This window comes from Rhinoderma darwinii, chromosome 9 (assembly GCF_050947455.1).
Source record: "Rhinoderma darwinii isolate aRhiDar2 chromosome 9, aRhiDar2.hap1, whole genome shotgun sequence".
NCBI classification, from domain to species: Eukaryota; Metazoa; Chordata; class Amphibia; order Anura; family Rhinodermatidae; genus Rhinoderma; species Rhinoderma darwinii.
Genome location: NC_134695.1, coordinates 17,842,490 through 17,865,229, shown reverse-complemented (window position 1 = coordinate 17,865,229; position 22,740 = coordinate 17,842,490). Strand labels below are relative to the sequence as shown.

The 22,740-nt window shown below is 41.6% G+C and overlaps 1 protein-coding gene across 2 annotated transcripts in view; it reads left to right on the top strand.

The window, feature by feature from the left end:
* GANAB (glucosidase II alpha subunit) overlaps nucleotides 1-22,740 on the top strand; it is a 95,092-nt gene that overhangs the window by 35,390 nt on the left and 36,962 nt on the right. Inside the window, exons 3-8 of one of the 2 annotated variants that reach the window (XM_075837320.1) lie at nucleotides 7,285-7,393; nucleotides 9,253-9,380; nucleotides 9,588-9,767; nucleotides 10,026-10,091; nucleotides 14,269-14,356; nucleotides 14,578-14,644. In XM_075837320.1, coding sequence (XP_075693435.1) covers nucleotides 7,285-7,393; nucleotides 9,253-9,380; nucleotides 9,588-9,767; nucleotides 10,026-10,091; nucleotides 14,269-14,356; nucleotides 14,578-14,644 — 638 coding nt within the window. The remainder of the gene's footprint in view (nucleotides 1-7,284; nucleotides 7,394-9,252; nucleotides 9,381-9,587; nucleotides 9,768-10,025; nucleotides 10,092-14,268; nucleotides 14,357-14,577; nucleotides 14,645-22,740) is intronic. The other variant, XM_075837321.1, reaches the window with a different exon arrangement.

The following is a 22,740-nucleotide window of genomic DNA, read 5'->3' as shown; positions in this document are numbered from 1 at the left end:
TTTATCGGCCAAATTTTTTCACTAACAAAGTACAATATGTCACAAGAAAACAATCTCAGAATCGCTTGGATAGGTAAAAGCATTCCCAGTGATACATGTCAGATTTGAAAAAATAATCTGTGTCCACGAGGCCAAAACAGGCTGCGTTCTAAAGGGGTTAAGAGCCATAATTGTTTTATTTTTACGCCGATGCAGCTGTATGAGGGCTTGTTTTTTGCGAGACAACTTCTAGTTTTTGTTGGTACCATTTTGGAGTACATGCGACTTTTCGATCATTTTTTTTTTTAATCAAATTTTTTTGAAAGCAGGGTGAACAGAAAACCGCAAATCTGGCATTTTTTAATTTTACTTTATACGGCATTCACCGTGTGGGTTAAATAACTTAATCGCTTTATAGGTGGGGGCGATACCAAATAGGTTTAATTTTTTTATTTTTCATATTAAAATATTTCATAAGGAAAAAAGTGGGTTTTTCATTTTTTTTTAATTTGGGATTTTTATTTATTAACTTTATTAAACTTTTTGATCACTTTGTTTTTATTCCCACTAAGGAACTTCACTATGCGATCTTCTGATCACTTCTATAATACACTGCGATACTTCTAGATTGCAGCGTATTATTGCCTGTCAGTGTGGCGGTCGTTAAAGGGTTAATTATCATTCTACATCAAAAGGTTTACTACTGCTATTGATATCCTAGGTCTGCGAAGCTATAAATGTTCGACTTGTGGGAAACTGCACTGTCTTATGTCTTTTATGGACAAATAAAGAATTTGAAGAAAAGAAAATTAAACCTTTGAAATCATGGTTGTGTTTTTTTTTGTTTTTGTTTTTTTTTAATAAAAATATCTGTGGGATTGGTGCAACTTTAACCCCTTCCCCCTGCTTGCATTCTGGGCCCTAATGTCCAAGCCATTTTTTTACATTTTTCCATTGTCACATTCGAAGAGCTGTAACTTTTTTATTTTTGCGTCGGCATAGCTGTATAAGGTCTTGTTTTTTGCGGGACGACTTGCAGTTTTTATTGGTACCATTTGAGAGTAGATGCGACTTTTTGATCACTTTTTATCACATTTTTTTAAAGTCAGGATTAACAGAAAACAGCAATTTTTCCATTGTTTTTAATTTTATTTTTTACGGCGTTCACAGTGCGGATTAAATAATGTAACAGCTTTATAGTCGGGGTCGTTACGGACGCGGCGATACCAAATATGTGTAACTTTTTTGCTTTTATTGTAGTTTTATTTTAATAGTAAAGCATTTTGTAAGGGGAAAAAGTGGGTTTTTAATTTTTTTTTTGTTTTCACTTTTTTTTTTAAATTAACTTTATTAAACTTTTTTTACTAGTCCCACTAGGGGACTTCACTATCCTCCGATCGCTATTATAATACACTGCAATACTTTTGTATTGCAGTGTATTACTTACTACCTGTCCGTGTAAAACGGACAGGCATCTGCTAGGTCATGCCTGTGGCATGATCTAGCAGGCATTCGCTCCAGGCAGACCTGGGGGTCTTTATTAGACCCCCGGCTGCCATAGAAGACACAGACACTCGGCGATTTTATCGCCGGGTGTCAGTGAGATGAGAGGGAGCTCCCTCCCTCTCTCCAAAACCACTCAGATGCGGTGCTCGCTATTGTGCACCGCATCTGAAGGGTTAAACGGGTGAGATCGATACTAATATCGATCTCACCCGGCAGAGCAGGGACGCCCCCAGCCCTCAGCTGCCTCTGGCAGCTGAGAGCAGGGAGATTTCACGGCTCCCTGCTCTGTTTACTTTATTCTACAGCAGCGACGTAGAATAGCGGCGCTCTAGAATAAAGCCCACTAATGACCGCCGTAAAAAGACGTATCGGCGGTCATTAAGGGGTTAAAAATACTTATTTTAAAATGATCTTTACTTTTTGATACAGCTGCTTTGTATCCTGTATACAGAGCAGTTGCATTATGCTCTAAGACCTGAATCCATCAGGTCTGCGGTACTGACGAGTTCAGTGAAAGCGTATCCGACACGCAGGATCCACCTGTAATCAATCACATTTAAGTCATGAACTTAAAGTAATCGATAGCAACTCGATCCTGCAGGTCAAAGACACACAGGACCCACTTGTCACTGAGCCAGTTAGTGCTTCAGACCCGACAGATACAGGATTCAGTGCAAGATACAGCTGCTCTGTATACAGTATAAAAGCAGTTGTATCTCAAAGTATAAATACTTTTTAATAAGTACTTACATTTTTATTTTTAAAAAAAAAATAATAATAATTTCAAGGGTGTACATAGCCTTTAACCCCTTCCCTCTTTAGCCACTTTTGACCTTCCTGACAGAGCCTCATTTTTCAAATCTGACATGTTTCACTTTATGTGGTAATAACGTCGAAATGCTTTCACCTATCCGGGCGATTCTGAGATTGTTTTCTCGTGACACATTGGACTTTAAGATAGTGGTAAAATTTGGTCGATACATTCAGTATTTAATTGTGAAAAACATGAAAATATAGTGAAAAATTGCAAAAATTAGCATTTTTCTCAATTTAAATGTATCTGCTTGTAAGACAGGCAGTTATACCACACAAAATTGTTGCTAATTAACATCCCCCATGTGTCTACTTTAGATTGGCATCGTTTTTTGAACATTTATTTTTCTATGACCTCACAAGGCTTAGAACTTTAGCAGCAATTTCTCACATTTTCAAGAAAATTTCAAAAGGCTATTTTTACAGGGGCCAGTTCAGTTGTGAAGTGGTTTTGAGGGCCTTATATATTAGAAACCCCCAAAAAGTCACCCCATTTCAAAAACTTCACCCCTCAAAGTATTCAAAACAGCATTTAGAAAATGTCTTAACCCTTTACACATTTCACAGGAATTAAAGCAAAGTAGAGGTGAAATTTACAAATTTCATATTTTTTTACAGAAATAAATTTTTAATACAATTTTTTTTTATAACACAGAAGGTTTTACCAGAGAAATGCAACTCAATATTTGTTGCCCAGTTTCTGCAGTTTTAGGAAATATCCCACATGTGGCCGTAGCGTACTACTGGACTGAAGCACCGGCCTCAGAAGCAAAGGAGCACCTAGTGGATTTTTGGGCCTTATTTTTGTTAGAATATATTTTAGGCACCATGTCAGGTTTGAAGGGCTCTTGCGGTGCCAAAACAGTGAAAATCCCCCAAAAGTGACCCCATCTGGGAAACTACACACCTCAAGGAAATTATCTAGGGGTGTAGTGAGCATTTTGACCGCACAGGTTTTTTACAGAAATTATTGGAAGTAGGCCGTGAAAATTAAAATCAACATTTCTTCAAAGAAAATGTAGGTTTAGCGATTTTTTTTTTTCTCATTTCCACAAGGACTAAAGGAGAAAAAGCACCGCAAAATTTGTAAAGCAATTTCTCCCGAGTAAAACACTACCCCACATGTGGTAATAAATGGATATTTGGACACACGGCAGGGCTTAGAAGGGAAAGAGCGCCATTTGGCTTTTGGAGTCCACATTTAGCAGGAATGGTTTGCGGAGGCCATGTCACATTTACGAAGCCCCTGATTGGACAAAAACAGTGGAAACCCCCCACAAGTGACCCCATTTTGGAGACTACACCCATTGAGGAAATTATCTAGGGGTATAGTGAGCGATTTGACACCACAGTTTTTTTGCAGAAAATATTGGAAGTAGGCCCTGAAAATAATAATCTAGATTTTTTTTCAAAAAAAATCTAGGTTTAGCTAATTTTTTCACATTTCCAGAAGGACTGAAGGAGAAAAAGCACCACAAAATTTGTAAAGCAATTTCTCCCGAGTAAAACAATACCCCACATGTGGTAATAAACGGCTGTTTGGACACACGGCAGGGCTTAGAAGGGAAAGAGCACTATTTGGCTTTTTGAGATCACATTTAGCTGGAATGGTTTGCGGAGGCCAGGTCACATTTGCAAAGCCCCTGAGGGGACAAAACAATCTAGGGGTGTAGTAAGCATTTTGACCCCACAGATGTTTCATAGAATTTATTAGAATTAGGCAGTGAAAATAAAAACAGTCCTTTTTCTTCAATAAGACGTAGCTTTAGCGCAAATTTTTTCATTTTCTCAACAAATAAAGGAAAAAAAGAACCCAAAATTTGTAAAGCAATTTCTCCCGAGTACGGCAATACCCCATATGTGGTCATAAACTGCTGTTTGGGCAAACGGCAGGGCTCAGAAGGAAAGGACCGCCATTTGGAGTGCAGATGTTGCTGGATTGGTTTCTGGGCGCCTGTGGGCCCAAAACAGTGGAAACCCCCCAGAAGTGACCCCATTTTGGAAACGACACCCCTCAATGCATTTACCAAGGGGTGTAGTAAGCATTTTAACCCTGCAGGTGTTTTGTAGAAATTAGTGTTCACTCGATGTTGCAGAGTGAAAATGGGATTTTCTTCCATAGATATGCCAATATGTGGTGCCCGGCTTGTGCCACCATAACAAGACAGCCCTCTAATTATTATGCGGTGTTTCCCGGTTTTAGAAACACCCTACATGTGGCCCTAATCTTTTGCCTGGACATATGACAGGGCTCAGGAGTGAAGAGTACCATGCGGAGTGGAGGCCTAATTTGGCGATTTACAAAGTATTGGTTCACAACTGCAGAGGCTCAGATGTGAAATAATAAAAAGAAACCCCTGAGAAGTGACCCCATTATGGAAACTGCACCCCTCAAGGCATTTATTAAAAGGTGTAGTGAGCATTTTCACCCCACAGGTCTTTTCCATAAATGAATGCACTGCGGATGGTGCAAATTAAAAATTTATATTTTTCCCTAGATATGCCATTCAGTGGCAAATATGTCATGCCAAGCTTATGACACTGGAGACACACACCCCAAAAATTGTTAAAAGGGTTCTCCCGGGTATGACGATGCCATATATGTTGAAGGAAACTGCTGTTTGGGCACGCTGTAGGGTTAAGAGCCGAGGGAGCACCATTTGGCTTTTGGAGAGCGGATTTTGCTTGGTACTAAATTTGTTTGAGTTTTGCTGGTGTTTTATAATGTGGGGGTACATGTAAGCGGGGCGGAGTATATAAGGGGCATAGTCAGGTGGTATGAAAAAAATAAAATAATCCATAGATGTGTGTTACGCTGTGAAGCAATCCTTTCCGCACAGGCCAGTGTCGCACTGATAAATGGTGTAATTTCTTATCCCCCTTTTGGTCCACACTCTGCACCTTTGTAGTTTGGGGAATTTTGCTCGGAAGTGTTGTCCTGGTATAATACGGGCACCGTCGCTTCCAGCGGATATGTTTGGGCCCTCCCTTTCCTGGTTCCCTAATTTTAGGTCCTTGATAAATCGCCTCTTCAAACTGAAGAAATGTTCCCCTCGGGCACAACTGCATATTTTTTTATTTCCTGACTTATTGGAGCCATAACTAATTTTATTTTTCATAGACGTAGCGGTATGAGGGCTGGTTTGTTGCGGGATGAGCTGTAGTTAGTAGTTATTATTGGTACCATTTTGGGGTACATGCGACTTTTTGATCACCTTTTTATCCTATTTTTTGGGATGCCAGGTAAACAAAAAATGCAATTCTGGCACAGCTTTTTTCGTTTTTTTTTTATACAGCGTTCACCATGCGTTATAAATTACATGTTAACTTTATTCTGTGGGTCAGTACGATTCCGGCGATACCTAATTTATAGCACTTTTTTATGTTTTACAACTTTTTTCACAATAAAATTACTTTTGTAAAAAGAATGTATTTTTTTTCTGTCGCCAAGTTGTGAGAACCAGAACGTTTTAATTTTTTTGTCGACGGAGGTGTATGGGGGCTTGTTTTTTGCGGGACAAGCTATAGTTTTTATTGGTACCATTTTTGGATACGCGCGACTTTTTGATCACTTTTTATTCTAATATTTGTAGGGCAAAGTGACTAAAAAACAGAAACTCTGGTAACGTTTTTTACGGTTTTTTTTACGCTGTTCACCGCGTGCAATAAATAATACAATATTTTGATACCTCAGGTCGTTACGGTCGTGGCGATACCAAATACATATGGTTTATTATTATTTTTCAATAATAAAAGACTTGATAAGAGTAAAAGGGGGATTGTGTTTTATTTGATTACTTGAAACTTTTATTGTTTTCAAACTTTTATTTTTTGCACTTTTTTTTACACTTTTTTTACACTTTTTTTATACTTTTTTTTTTACACTTTTCTTCAAGTCCCACTAGGGGACTTGAAGGTCCAACGGTCAGATTTTTTTTTTTCTAATACATTGCACTACCTATGTAGTGCAATGTATTAGATCTGTCAGTCATTCACTGACAGCAAGCCGATTAGGCTTCGCCTCCCGGCGGGGCCTACATCGGCTTCCGTAATGGCAGAGCAGGAGACCATTGTGTCTCCTGTTGCCATAACAGCAGTCGCCAGTCCCGATTGCCTGTCAGGGCTGGCGATCTGCTAGTAACCGCTACGATGCAGCAATCTCTTTCGATTGCTGCATCGAAGGGGTTAATGGCAGGGATCGGAGCTAGCTCCGGTTCCTGCCGTTACAGGTGGATGTCAGCTGTACAGTACAGCTGACTTCCACCGCTGATGACGCCGGATCAGCTCCTGACCCGGCGCCATCTTGCCGGCAGCTACGGAAGCCGATCAGGCTCCGCCGCCGGGCGGATCTTGACCGGCTTCGGTGCTAGGCAGACCGGGAGGCCTGTATTAGGCCTCCGGTTGCCATTGCAGCCACCGGAACCCCGGCAATTTCATTGCTGGGGCTCCGATGAGCTGCAAGCACCTTAAGTGCAGCGATCGCGTTTGAGCGCTGCACTTAAGGGGTTAATGGCGGGGATCGAAGCTAATTTCGGTCCCCGCCGTTACAGTCGGATGTCAGCTGTAAGATACAGCTGAGATCCGGTGATGATGGCACCGACTCAGCTTTTGAGCCGGTGCCAAACATTTGACGTACATGTACGGCATTTTGCAGGAAGTCAATGCTTTCCATGACGTACATTTACGGCAAATGTCGGGAAGGGGTTAAACTGACTGACAGGAGGACCACAGGTCGCGGTTCAAAGGAAAACTGGGTGATTGAAAGGAAGTATTTATTATTATTTTTTTTACTTATGTTCTCATTCGCAGCTAGCAGATTTTATTCTTTTTGAACTTTTGGTGGAGATTAGGGCAGAATTTTTCATTTGACCTAATTGGTTGTAGCAATCTGTTTGTATTCGTATGTATCAGTGCTTGCCTTACATTCATGTTGTGTTTTTCATGTGAATCAAATAGAAGTAATTGTGAGTACTTTATTATTTGTAGACGTCAGCACAAGGTGGAGACAGGATCCTCTCCATATCGCGCTTTGCTGGGGAGCGCAAAACTGACTGCAGACAAACTTGAGATCCAGCTCATTAATGACAAGACGCAGGTAAGCTGTCGGAATGCTAAATCTAGACAGACCTGAAATGGGGGAGCACATATGTTTGTGGGGAAGCCACAGCACTCCTGACTTAATGGTGGTCAGACAAATTCTGGCAGATTTCAATTATCACTATAATTGTTTGACCTGAGGGGCCTGTCCATTTCAGGTAATAGTTTTATTGTGCAGGACGAGAGTGCAGGGGAAGATTTTCTCTCTAAAAACTGCTCCAATCATTTTTATGTAAGGGACCACCTCAAACCAACTAGCCACTAGTCAGGACAATATGAAAGTTTGGATGAAATCTGTGTGGGGACCCCATTTTGGAATATAAAGTTCTCTACACACAACGGGCCACTTTTATCAAAACCGTCTTAGGCGCGATGCACATGACTGTAGATTTTGGATATGGATGCCCAGCAGGTAATCCTGATCCAAGGATAATGAATGTATATAGAAAGATATCCCGCAGCACTCCGGTATGGTAAATAAAGGTGATTTATTTCAAACAAAAAAGGTCCTAAGGTTGGACAGAAACGTTGCATCCTGTTTTGTTTGAAATCAATCACCTTTTATTTACCATACCGGAGTGCTGCGGGATTTCTATATATATTATGGACCGAGCTCCCATACTTCTATAATGGGAGAAAGCCCCGCAAATGCGGACGGCCGCAGCCGTAATCACGGACCGCTATTATAGCTAAGGCCGTGTGCAGGGGGCCTTAGTGAAACTGGCCTTATTGCTCATAGTAACCAATCACAGAGCCTCTTTGTCCCTTTCACTGCCTGTGGTTTTAGTACAACTTTCATGCGTTTGACTGTCAGTTTTTCATGGCCGTTTTGCATCAGTGTGTGTCCAAATTTTCATCCATTTCCAGTCAGTGTGTCCGTTTTTAATGGCCGTTTGCCATCCGTTTTTCATGGTCGTTAAAATAACTGATGGTTTTAATTTGTTGGTTTTATTGTCCAAACACCCTGAAAACCATCAGTTCCCATGTAGGTAGTGTCACAGTGCCCACTGTAGATAGTGCAATAGTGCCCACATAGAAAGTGCCAGTGCCCATGTAGCTAACACCTCCCCCCTGTAGACAGCGCCACTGTAGCTCCCTGTAGGAGTGGAATCCCTCTGGCTGGGGATTTCAGTCCTAGATGGAGCCCCTGATGTCTCTGTCCAGTAGCGGAATCCCCTGGCCAGAGCGTCAGCCGGGGATTCTACTCCAAGGAACTACAGTGGTGCTATCTGGAGGGGGGGTGGCGCTATCTACAGGTGGGTGCTATCTACAGGGGGGATCAGAGGGAGAAAGGAGTCCCCGGCCAGAGATCTTGCGATGCTCTGGCCGGAGACTCCACAGTTGAAAGCCCGACATCACTGTCCATTTATGGATAGTAATATCAAGTGCTTCCCCGGGATCAGTGCTCCAAGTAGCGCTGTGTGCGTGGAATCCTCGGCCAGGATCAGTTTTTACCGGCCGTTGCGAGCATTGATTCATAAACGGCTGGTAAAAACTGATCCATTGACTTCTATGGGAGCCGTGGGGCAGTCAAAACGGACAAAAATAGGACACGTCCTATTTTTTTGACGGACAGTTTTCACGGGCCATTAAAAAAAAACGGCCATGTGAATTCACCCATAGAACTCGAATGTTCTGAAAACGGCCGTTACAAAAAACGGCCGTCTCACGGACGTTTTTCGCGGTCGTGTGAATATAGCCCAAGTGGAAAACCCATTTAAGATTACAAGAGAAGGGATAATAACTTTAGACTGTATTTGTCGTCATAGCCTCTGATTTTCCGATGTAGTCTGTGTAGGTGACTTGTGTATTGTTATAATAGTACTAAGAGAATCCATTCCTTTCGTGTTCCTCTAGGTGTCCCTCCTTCTTGAAGTCTTTGGACTCCATGGAAACATGACTCGCATTAAGATCAATGAGCTCAAACCTCTAAAACCTCGTTATCAAGTTCCTGATGTGCTGGTTGGGACACCCACCCCTGAAAAGTGAGCTATGGTTTTGTGTGTGTGGTGTGTGTGTGTGGTGTGTGTGTGTGTGTGTGTGTGGTGTGTGTGTGTGTGTGGTGTGTGTGTGGTGTGTGTGTGTGCGTGCTTTTCCCAGTTGCCTTTCACATGCTACAAGATTGAAGTCTATATAAAATATGATACATAATGCAATGCATGTGTGCTGTGTATTTATGACTATTATAACAGTCTGCAGGTAACTGGACAGGACGACAATACTCTGGAATTATCCTTGGGCAGTGATGAGCACAAACTATTAGTGACCGGATCACCTTTTCGATTGGATATCCTGGCCGGGCGAGATTTAGTACTGAGTATAAACTCTCGTGGCTTGCTTTACTTCGAGCAGTTTAGGGAAAGGAAAGACACGTGAGTAATATGGGATATCTGGATGTGGGGAAGAGGGCTCATATGTGATGGGGTTGTAATTATGGGCCTGGCATTCAGTATAAGTAATGGTACAGAATCCTAATTAATTAAAATTAACATTGAGTTAAGGATGCGGTGGGTTGTTTTTTTTAAGTACCTGGGAATTGAAACTGAAATGTGTTTTTTCTTTCTTTTTTGCTCTATGCCCCATCCTCCTTTTTCTTTCTACCTACTCTTCTCCATCCTATCCCTTCCCAGTCTCTCGGCTAAAGTTAGTAGCGCTGTCGGTAACATGTGGCATAAAGTGAAGAATCTTTTCTCTAGGTAATCATTGATCCCACTTGCTAATATACTTTTACACATGACTGACGTACTTAAGCTTTGACATTAGATTAACAACTTAAAGAGACTCTGTCACCACATTATAAGTGCCCTATCTCCTACATAAGGAGATGGGCGCTATAACGAAGTGCAGCTATTGTGAACAGACATCCCGTCCTGTCTGGAAGAAATGTCTAGTCACTGTCTAAACACTTCAGTTAATATGTCAGTATAAGACAGCACATAGCGAACAACGTAGTGTCACTATGCGCTGACTAAATGAATGGAGAGAAGTGCATGACGCTGATTGGTCAGCGTCATACACTCCTCTGTACAACGCCCACTTGGTCTAAAGTAAAAATACGCCCACTTGGGCATTAAGAAACGAATTAGCATAAAGCTAAAATCGCTCCTAACGTGATAAAAATAGATCGTTTTTCTAAATAAAAAGGACTGCTGTCACCTACATTACAGCGCCCATCTCCTTATATAGGAGATATGGCACTTCTAATGTGGTGACAGAGTCTCTAAGTCAACAACTTAAGCTTTGACCTAACACAACCTAGGAGTTTGTCCTATAATAAGAAAATTAGTACTTTGTCTCTACAAGGCTATTATTATTTTTTTGTATTTTTGACTGGCTGAAGGGGCAGTGCTTATTAATGTTTCTTTTAACAGACTGGGCAGTTGGGTAGGGCTCTTGCAGTTGTGAGTTGCCCTAGTCAGGCCGCTCTTGTCTAAGGTATGTTCGTAGTGGAGAGAGAGGCTGATCTCCTGGAACAAATATTACATATAGAACAGTTATTAATTATAGCTCTCACAGGTTTTATTGCAAAATTAAACAGAATTGAATCTTATCGTGTTTGTGTGTTTTCTACATTTAGAGTTCCTGTAGGTAAAAGTAGGCTACATAAAAGATTAGTAATAATAAGAAAAACTGCAGCACTCCGATATCCAAACAAGTGAAAGTTTATTCACCAAGCATAAAAGAACAGCAACGTTTCAACCCCTATTGGGTCTTTGTCAAGCATGGTGATAGTACATTGGTGCACACTTTATATAAACACATGTATTGTAACATCACTTGTGAACGTGTTAAAACCTCAACAATAGTAAAATTCTCACACAGTGCGAAGAGCCTCCACATCATTAGAATCTAATACAGTACAAATACATTTCAAGATCGCTAGTGTATTACCTGTAGAACAGTCTGTTTGGATCAATCTCTCGCCTCGTGTAAATCCAAGGTCCTCGCGGCGCATAACAAAGTGTCAATTCCGTCAATTTCCGGCGTCAGCCGTTACCATAGATACGCCTCGTGGTCTCACTCTGGGCCGCGCATGCGTATGCACTCTAGATGGAACTATTTGTACTGTATTAGATTCTGATGATGTGGAGGCTCTTTGCACTATGTGAGAATTTTACTTGAGGGCATTTTACTATTGTTGAGGTTTTAACACGTTCAGGAAGTGATGTTACAATACATGTGTTTATATAAAGTGTGCACCAATGTACTATCACCATGCTTGACAAAGACCCAATAGGGGTTGAAACGTTGCTGTTCTTTTATGCTTGGTGAATAAACTTTCACTTGTTTGGATATCGGAGTGCTGCAGTTTTTTTTCTTATTACTGTGCATTGGTTGTCCCGTTGGACCTGGGACTTTTTGCTGCTTGCACCATCCCTGGCTGGGATTTTCTACCTTGCTCGTGCTGCTGACCTCTCCTACATGCTACATAAAAGATTGTCATCATGACATTGGTTTACGATGTTGTCCATAATTGTTTTCTGCACCTCTTTACGGGAACAAGTGGGTGGGTTAACCAGTAGCTGGCACCAGAGGATGAGGACTTCTTGAACATTGGGCATCAGTAGGAAAACAATAGCACTGCATGTGTTCTGTTGGTGTATTATTGCAAGCAATTGCGTTGGTGTGGCCTTCACGATTTTCTTGAAGTACAAAGCATTTGGAGTGTTTCATTTTGAATCTTGAGCTTAAAGTGTACCTGTAAAGATAATATATTGAAAAGTTCACACATAAAAGTTTTTTCTATATTTACCTTACAGCAAGCGTTAGCCTGCTATGCTGTAGTCTTCCCTCTTGCTGCTCCTCTGTCTCTTCTACTTCGGCAGTCCCCACTCGTTGTCAATTGGAATCAGTAGCCAGCAACATCAGATGCTGGCTACAGATTCTATACAGAACAGAGGCTGAGGGGGAGGCTGACGTGCGTGCTCCCGAGCCTCTTCACTCTAGGCCCTATTCATGGCACTGCTCCCGACATCACTGTTCATATATGGATAGTAAAGTCCAGGGCAGAGCTGAAGTCCTCGGCAGAGCGGTAGTAGAGGCTCTGCTGCAGTACACTGGCTCTGTGGAAGCTTCTATATATGGGCAGTGATGTTAGATAATAATGTCAGGGGCAACCCCAGAGCCCAGGCTCTGCCTGGGACTCCTGCTCTGCTCCTAACATCACTGTCCATATATGAACAGTGACGCCAGGAGCTTTCCTGGGGCAGAGTCTCTACTAGCGCACTGCCTGGGGATTCCGACTGAGGAAGCCCCTGACATCACTGTCCTTTTATGGGCAATGATGTTGGGAGCTCCCAGAGGTATATGTTTAATGTATACCTGTGACTGATGCCATACAGTAGCATCTGTCACCCATAGGCTCTCATGTAAAAAAAAAAGTATACAGTGTTTTTTTGTTTGCTTTTGTTATGAGATCCCTCAGGATGGATTAGAGTAGTCTACTATGCTACTCCATCCTCCTCCTTTTTTTTTTTCTTCCAAATTTTTTTATTGTTTTTTTACAGGTTCGGTTGTTGGACTACTTCGGATTCGAGGACTCCAATGGCGGCTTTATTTATTTTTTAATAAAATGGTTAACGAGGGTTGTGTGTGGGGGGTGGGGGGGGGGGGTTCTTTCAATAAAATTGTTTTTCTATGTGTCGGCTTTGTTTTTTTCCGCAATGGCCACTGTTAGATTGACAGCATCCATTACTAAGGCGGCGCTTATTGTTAGCCAGTGAAAATTCTAACACTAACCCCCCACTGTTGTCCCAGAACCCACCGCCACTAGGGGTACCAGGAAGAGTCAGGCACAATCCATTACCCGACCGTCCGTCTGAAGTGATGGTTGGGCACTGGGGCAGCCACATGCTATTAGGCTGGGAAGGTGAAAAATTACTGAAACAAAACAACATGGGCTCCCCCCATTTTTCATATCTGGCTGGTTATGAAAAATGGGGGGCTCCACGTTTTTGTTTTTGTTTCGTACCTGGCTCTTCCCAGGACCCCTGGTGGTGGTGGGTACCAGGGTAATAATGGAGGGGTTAGTGTTAGCCCTTCCATCGACCAACACTAAGCCCCCCTTAGTAATGGGCACTGTCAATCAGATAACTGCCATTACTAAGGCAGTAATAAAGTTTAAAAAACAAAAAACACAGAAAAAATGTTTTATTGAAATAACCCCCCACGCGCGCGCACACCCCCCCCCCTCATTAACAATTTTATTGAGAATAGAAATAAAACGCTTTCATCGAAGTAGTCAAACAACCGAACTTGTAAAAAACAAAACATTAGTCACACACTCACGGATCCAGTGATTGCAGCACAGATTTTATTTTTACCGTCTGACGTGTATTATGGCTGGATCTCGGGCTAGGAAGTAGCTATCTGCATAATATAGGTATCGTTGGAATTGTAGTGAAAGGCTCTATTCAGCTGTGCAAAAAATGAGTTTTAGGTCATGTCATTGGAGGTATGCTTTAACTGTACTTGACTTCCATATTTATTTTATTCCTTTTTCTTTAGTGACTGTAGGGTTTGACATAGATTCACGCACAACTATGCATGTCTAGGCTTCAGTTATTCTTTTGTATAACGAAAAATTTGCCGCGGTGCTAAATGACACATTTATAACCTGATGGGATCTTTGTGGTTGGCGAGCAGCAGTGTGACATTATTGTAGATGGCTTACAATGACAGCAATCGTGATAATAGAATAGTTCCCTCTTCAATTACAGCTATACATAGTCTTTTACATGTCATATCCCTTCATCATCACAAGCCCTTTTCATCTTCTAATCCTTTCCCTCCTCTCTACCTTGCCTCTGTTTCTATATATCCCATCCTCCTGGAAGCGTCACTCCTCACCCCTCGTCTTTGTTCGGCTTGTAGTGACTCCGCAAAGACAGATGAACCTACTGAAAGTGATAATGAAAACCAAGGCGAGGAGGAAGAAGCAAAGGAAGAAGAAAGCAAGAAGGTGAGATTGTGGGTGTTATGCGGCACAAATTATGTATTCTATAATATATATGTTTATACAGTGGGAAACCATTAATGGGGAGAGAACATACAAATAACATGCTACTTTGGATCATCTAATTGGTCCTAACTAAGGGTGCCATATTTAAGTGAAGTATCCACTTTAACCATTACTCTGGTTAGTCAGTATGCTAACTTTTTACCCATTTTCTTATCTGCCAGGAAGAAGAGGATGAGCCAGGAATGTGGGATGAAACCTTTAAAACTCACACGGACAGCAAGCCAAATGGTAAGGACTATCCTAACTGCAAGTTAAGTCTTTCCATACAGAAGTAAATCTAAGGGCAAAAGTGTTGTTGGGTGCAAGTGAGTCAAGCACGGTCATCTTAAGTCTGTACAAATCTTATGGATAGATTTGCATTCTGACTGGTCGAGAACCAGGCGCTAAGCCATTTCCGGATAATAAGATGGGCGCTGGCAAGTTTGGTATGCGGTACTGGGGAAAAAAAATCTGGAGTTAAATTGCGTTCCATCCTTTAGGCTACATTCACACGAGCGTGACCGATTTACGCGTGTAAAAAAGCATGTAAAGCTGGTCTGAGTGCGTTGCGTTATTTCATCTGTGCTTTGCGAGTGGCATGTGTTTTTCACGCACTCGCAAAGCACATTTTTATTTTTTTAATGGAAGTGATGTGCAAATCACACACAGCACACGAATGTGCATCCGTGTGCTGTGCGTGGTTTTCACGCACCCATTGACTTCAATGGGCGCGTAGGAGTGTGAAAACGCACCAATATAGGACATGCAGTGAGTTTCACGCAGTGGACTCTCGCTTTGTGAAAACTCGTGAACGGCCCCATTGAAATCAATGGGTCTGTGTGCTGTGCGTGATTTCCATGCACCGCACACGGACGAGTTTTACGCTCATCTGGATGAGCCCTTAGACTTTAGTTCTCAGAGCAATGTATTGAGCTGGAGCAGGTCTAGTCAAAGCCAGAGCTTGGTGCATAAATAGAGTTGTCTTGGTGTTGCGGCTTAGGAGGCCAGTGAGTTTTGGTAAAAGCTCTAGATTATTGCAACCTGATCTTAATATTTCCTTAAGGATAAAAAGGATCTTGCGAACATTGCAAAAAGAAAAATATAACTATTTTTTTCCCCTATAAGAAAACATTAAAGGTGTGGTAATCTGACTTTACCCCTGAGTTGCCTTGGAGCCCTAGCATTGGTGCCTTTGCATGCCAGGATTATGTGATTTTAGCGGATGAGGTCTATAGAGAAAAAAGCTTTGGTAACAGGTCGATGTCTACTCCTTAGGAACCTAGGTGGTGCTCCACTGTTATTAAGGGACTTGTCTTGAGTATTGAATCAGAGGGAAAGAAATTCCCCTTCACCCATGACCGCATCAGTGAGACCGGATCTGCCCCCTGGGACAGGAAACCTACAGCATAAAAAGGTGGAGTCTCTCCTCCCACGTCAGTGGTATCCTGTGCCTGGAGAGGAGGCACAGTCCCTGGTATGCCAGGGTTAGGTACCTTTTTCTTGGAGTGATTGGCACATGGTAAGATTCCTGCCGGTATGAGGGGATGGGCTCACCTTTCCCCGGCCTGAGATTGACACGTGCTGGCCCGTTACACGTCTGGAGAATGCGTCGGGGCAATAAATTTGAGTTCAATTGTTTAGCTTCCTGACACTATATAAATTTAAGTTTCCTGGGCCCAGCATCCCTTGTGGGTTTTCTTGCAGCCCGATCTGGAGGAGCAACTACAGATGGTTAGAGGTGGCAAGACCCAGGAAGGGGGTCCTAAGGAGAATCTACACCTAGCACAGTATTTCTGGAGGGAGCAATTTCTCACATTTTCAAGAAAATTTCAAAAGGCTATTTTTTACAGGGACCAGTTCAGTTGTGAAGCGGATTTTAGGGCCTAATATATTAGAAACCCCCGATAAGTCACCCCATTTTAAAAACTTTATCCCTCAAAGTATTCAAAAGCGCATTTAGAAAGTTTTTAACCCTTTAGACGTTTCACAGGAATTAAGGCAATGTAGATGTGAAATGTTCAAATTTTTTTTGTAACACAAAGTTTTACTAGAAAACGCAACTCAATATTTATTGCCCAGATTCCGCAGTTTTTAGAAATACCCCACATGTAGCCCTAGTGCACTTATTGTCTGAAGCACAGGCCTCAGAAGCAAAGGAGCACCTAGTGGATTTTGGGGCCTCCTTTTTATTACAAAATATTTTAGGCACCATGTCAGGTTTTAAAGGCTGCTGCAGTGCCAAAACAGTGGAAATCCCCCAAAAGTGACCCCATTTTGGAAACTATACCCCTTGAGGATATTATTTAGGGGTATAGTGAGCATTTTGACCACACAGGTTTTTTGCAGAAATCATTGGAAGTAGGCCGTGAAAATGAAAATCTACATTCTTTCAAAGAAAATGTAGGTTTAGCTAATTTTTTCTAACTTCCACAAGGACTAAAGGAGAAAATGCTCCACTACATCTGTAAAGCAATTTCTCCAGAGTAAAACAATACCCCACATGTGGTCATAAACTGCTGTTTGGACACACGGCAGGGCTTAGAAGGGAAAGAGCACCATTTGGCTTCTGGAGCTCAAATTTAGCAGGAATGGTTTGCAGAGACCACGTCGCATTCGCAAAGCCCCTAAGGGACCAAAACAGTGAAAACACAAAAAAGTGACTTAATTTAGGAAACTACACCCCTTGAAGAATCCATCTAGGGGTGTAGTGAGCATTTTGAACCCACAGGGGTTTCATAGATTTTATTAGAATTGGGCAGTGAAGATTAAAAAAAAAATCCTTTTTCTTCAATAAGACATGACTTAAGCTCAAAATTTTTCATTTTCTCAACAAATAAAGGAATAAAAGAACCTTAACATTTGTAAAGCAACTTCTCTGGAGTACGGCAATACCCCACTTGTGGTCATAAACTGCAGTTTAGGCACAGAGTAGGGCTCAGAAGGGAAGGAGCGCCATTTGGCTTTTGGAGTACAGATTTTGCTGGATTGGCTTCTGGGCGCTATGTCGCATTTGCAAAGTCCCTGTGGGATCAAAACAGTGGATCCCCCCCAGAAGTGACCCCATTTTGGAAACCACCCCTCAAGGTATTCACCTAGGGGTGTTGTGAGCATATTTACCCCGCAGGTGATTGGCAGAAATTGGTGTGCACTGGATGTTGCAGACTGAAAATGGGATTTTTTCCATAGATATGCCAATATGTGGCGCCCAGCTTGTGCCACCATAACAAGACAGCTCTCTAATTATTATGCTGTGTTTCCTGGTTTTAGAAACACCCTACGTGTGGCCCTAATCGGTTGCCTGGACATTCGACCAGGCTCAGGAGTGAAAGAGTACCATGTAAAATTATGCCTAATTTGGCAATTTACATAGTATTGGATCACAATTGCAGGGCTCTGATGTGAAATAATAAAAGAAACTGCTGAGTGACCCCATTTTGGAAACTGCACCCCTCAAGGCATTTATTAAGGGGTGTAGTGAGCATTTTCACCCCACAGGCCTTTTCCATGAATGATTGCGCTGCGGAAGGTACAAAGTAAAAATTTAAATTATTCCCTAGATATGCTATTTCAGTGGCAAATATGTCGTGCCACTGGGGAGACAGACCCCAAAAATTGTTAAAAGGGTTCTCCCGGGTATGGCGATGCCATTTATGTGGAAGTAAACTGCTGTTTGGGCACACTGTAGGGTTCTGAAAGGAGGTAGCACCATTGGGCTTTTGGGGCGTGGATTTTGCTTGGTAGTAATTTTGTTTGGAGTCTTACTGGTTTTTCCGTTAATAATGTGGGGGTACATGTAAGCCAGGCGGAGTATATAAGGGGCATAGTCAGGTGGTATAATAATGGGGTAAAAAAAAATAATAAAATCCATAGATATTTGTTACTCTGTGACTATCCTTTCTGCACAGGCCGGTGTCGCACTAATAAATGGTCCTTCCTTATCCCCCTTTCGGTCCACACTCGGCATCTTTGCAGTTTGAGGAATTTTGCTGGGAAAGTGTTGTCCTGGTATAATACGGGCACCCTCACTTCCAGCAGATATGTTTGGTCCCTACCCTTCCTGGTTCCATAATTTTAGGGGCCTTGATAAATCGCCTCTTGAAACAGAAGAAATGTTCCCCTCGGGTCGGCACAACTGCATATTTTTTCTTTCCTGACTTATTTGAGCCTTAACTAATTTTATTTTTTCATAGACGTAGTGGTATGAAGGCTGTTTTTTTTGCGGGACGAGCTGTAGTTTTTATTGGTACCATTTTAGGGTACATGCGACTTTTTGATCAATTGTTATCCTTTTTTGGGAGGCAAGGTGACCAAAAAAACGCAATTCTGGCATATATTTTTTTTAGTTCTTTTTATACAGCGTTCACCCGTTATAAATTACATGTTACCTTTATTCTGCGGGTCGGTGCGATTCCGGTGATACCTAATTTATAGCACTTTTTTATGTTTTACAACTTTTTGCACAATAAAATAACTTTTGTAAAGAGAATGGATTTTTTTCTGTCGCCAAGTTGTGAGAGCCAGAACGGTTTTAATTTTTTTTTGTCGACGGAGCTGTATGAGGACTTGTTTTTAGTGAGGCGAGTTAGTTTTTATAAGTAACATTTTTGGTCACTTATTTCAATTTTTGGAAGACAAAGTGACCAAAAAATAGCAATTATGTCAGTAGTTTTTAGTTTTTTTTTTTTTTACGGCGTTCACTGTGCGGAATAAATAACATAATATTTTTAGAGTTCAGGTCGTTAAGGTCGCAGCGATACCAAATATGTATGGCTTTATTATTTTTTTTCAATAATGACTTGATAAGGGAAAAAGGCGATTGTGTTTTATTTTATTACTTGAAACTTTTTTTTATTGTATTTTTTCCAACTTTTATTTTAACTTTTTTTTTTCTTACTCTATTCTTTAGTCCCACTAGAGGACTTGAAGCTCCAACTGTTTGTTTGATGTTCTAATACATTGCACTACCTATGTAGTCACCGGACGGGGCCTAATCGGCTTCCGTAATGGCAGATAGGAAGCTATTGTTAGGCCTCCTGTTGCCATAGTTGCAGTCGCCATCGCATGTCAGGCTGCCGATTTCATATAAACCACTTTGATGCAGCGATTACGTTGGATCACTGCATTGAAGGGGTTAATGGCAGGAATCAGTGGGATGTCAATGTTTGAGTCTACATTGCAACTACAAAGTCCTTCCGGAAGTTGGACTCTCTATTTGCTGTTCCAGAGGACCCTCGTAAAGGGTGTCTCGGCTTCAAAGGCCACTACTGCTAGCTGGATATGGTTGGCCGTTAAAATGGCCTACTCTGCTAAGGGTAGGGCACCTCCCTTCCGTGTCGCTGCTCTTTCTACTAGGGCAGTTGTGGCTTCCTGGGCTGTGCGTTGTCAGGCTTTTGCCCTTCAGGTATGTAAAGCCGCCTCCTGGCCCTCGTTACATTCTCTTGAGGTTTTACCATATTGTGTTAAACTTTCTCTGCTCTCATACTTCTCTTGGTATAAACTGAGGAGCTTATTGCTCTGCACAGGGTATAACCCACTGGGCGGAGCCACCTTTTTTTTTTTTTTCTATATTTACCTAGTTTTAGCTGCCTATTCCCATGGTACTGTGTCCCCCAGTGAATTCAACAAGAAAGGGAGTTCACACAGGGCAATTATCGGAAACGAGCATTCTGTGAACGCTCGTTTGCCCAATAATTGGCAATGTAAAAAGGCCTGAACTGCCTCGAACTGGAGAGGGATATCTTAAACCGTAGAGTATTCTCTGGGGAATTGGTGGCTACCTTATTGAAGCTTAACCCTTTCCTGACCACCCCACGAAGGGGTAACGGGCTGCAGCACTGGTCCTTGTGCCTGCAGCCCGTTAATCTACGTGTGCTCCTAACGGAGCACACAGCCATTCCACGCAGCCCAGCGTCTGCCAGTACAGGCTGCTCCTGGCAACCTTTGTACTGGGGGAAAACATCGGGTGGGATCACAGCGGTGATCCCTGCCGATTAACCTTTTAAATGCAGTGGTCAATAGCGACCTCCGCATTTAAGTTGTTGCAACAACATTGGCACCCTGCAGAGCGATTGCAGGGTATTAAAACAACGATCCAACAGTTAAATCTTGAAGTCCCTAGTGGGATGAAGAAAAAAAAAAAAAATGTACAAAAGTAAAGTGAAAGTTGTAAGTAATAAAATTAAAAATCCCACTTTTTCGCTTATAAAGTACTTTATTATTAGAAAAAAATGAAATAAAATTAAATTATGTATAATTCGTATCGCTGCATCCGCAACGGGCTGAACTATAAAAATATAATTTTCCTGCACGGTGACCGCCATAATAAAATAACAATACCCGAATAATTGGGGATCAAAATGGTACCAATAAAAACAACCGTTCCGCAAAAAACAAGCCCTCACCGCAAAAACCCTGTGGGATCAAAATGCTCACTATACCTCTAGATAAATTCTTATAGGGCTGTAGTTTCCCAAATGGGGTTACATCTGGGGGGTTTCCACTGTTTTGGTCCCTCAGGGGCTTTGCAAATGTGACATGACACCCGAAAACCATTCCAGCAAACTTGAGCTCCAAAAGCCAAATAGCTCTTCTTCCCTTCTGCCGTATATACAAATAGCAGTTTATTACCATATATGGAGTATTGCTGTAATCAGCAGTAATTGCTTTACAAATTTTGGGGTGCTTTTTCTTCCTTGTAAAAAATGATAATTTCAATGTTTTATTGGAAAAAAAATGTAATTACAATTTTTACGGACTCATTTCAGAAAATCTGTGGGGTTAAAATTCTCCTTATAAGACTATAAATTCCTTGAGGGATGTAGTTTGTCAAATAGATTCCACTGTTTTGGCCACGCTAGACCTCTTCAAACCTGACAAGGGGCCTAAAATATATTCTAATAAAAAGGGGCCTCAAAATCCACTAGGTGCTTCTGAGGCCTGTGGTTCAGTCCATAAACACACAGGCCACATGTGGGATATTTCTAAAAACTGCAGAATCTAGGCAATAAATATTGAGTTGTGTTTCTCCGGTAAAACCTTCTGTTGCAGAAAAAAAATGGATTAAAATTTGATTTTGTGACAAAAAAAATAAATACATTTGTAAATGTCACCTCTACTTTGCTTTATCTCCTGTGAAACACCTAAAGGGCTAAAACTTTCTAAATGCTGTTTTGAAAACAGAGGGCTGCAGTTTTTAAAATGGGGTGACTTATGGGGGTTTCTAATATATAAGGCCCTTAAAGCCACTTCACAACCGAACTGGTACCTGTGAAAATAGGTTTTGGAAATTTTCTTGAAACTGAGAAATTGCTGCAAAAAGTTCTAAGCTTTGTAACATCCTAGAAAAATAAAAGGGCGTTCAAAAACGATTCCAACATAAAAGTAGACATATGGGAAATGTTAATTAGTAACTATTTTGTGTGGTATTACTATCTGTTTTACAAGCAGATACATTTAAATTTAGAAAAATGCACATTTTTGCAAATTTTCTCTAAAGTTTGGTGTTATTCACAAATTCTGAATTTATTGGTAACATTTTTCCATTAACAACATACAATGTCATGACTAAACAATCTCAGAATCGCTTGGATAGGTAAAAGCATTCCCAAGTTATTACCACATAAAGTGACACGTCGGATTTGAAAAAATCGGCTGCGTCCACAATGCCAAAACAGGCTCCGTCCTGAAGGAGTTAAAGGGGTTTTCCCACGAGGGACGTTTATGACCTATCCACAGGGTATATAAAAAATGTAAGATAGATGCGGGTTCCACCTCTGGGACTCGTACCTATCTCTAGAACGGGGCCCCCTAAATCCCGTTCTAGCTTTTTATGCTGAAGCTGACTCCCGGCCGCTTCCTGATTACATGGTCGGGAGTTACAGAAACTGCATAACTCCATGAGCTACGCTGTTTCCGTAACTCCCATAATAGTCTATGGCCGTTACGGAAGCAGAGTAGCGTTCAAGCTATGCTGTTTCCGTAACTACCATGCCGTTCTATTGGGCTTACAGAAGCAGCGAAAATGACCGAAAATCAGCCGGAACACAGAGGTAGAATGGGGTATAGGGGCCACATTCTAGAGATAGGTGCGGGTCCCAGAGGTGGGACCTGCATCTTTCTGACATTTGACATATCGTGTGGATATGTCATAAATGTCCCTCGTGGGAAAACCTGTTTAAGAAGCTCACTTCTAGGATATATCCTAGAACTTGAAGTAAGAACATAGAATTTTCAGGTTTCGTTACTGTTAATCTCCCTATATATAGGCATCGCCCTTTCATCCAGATTTTGGAATTTTTCCAAAAGGTCTAGAGAAGGGGTTATCTACTAGTACCCTGAAGGTTCAG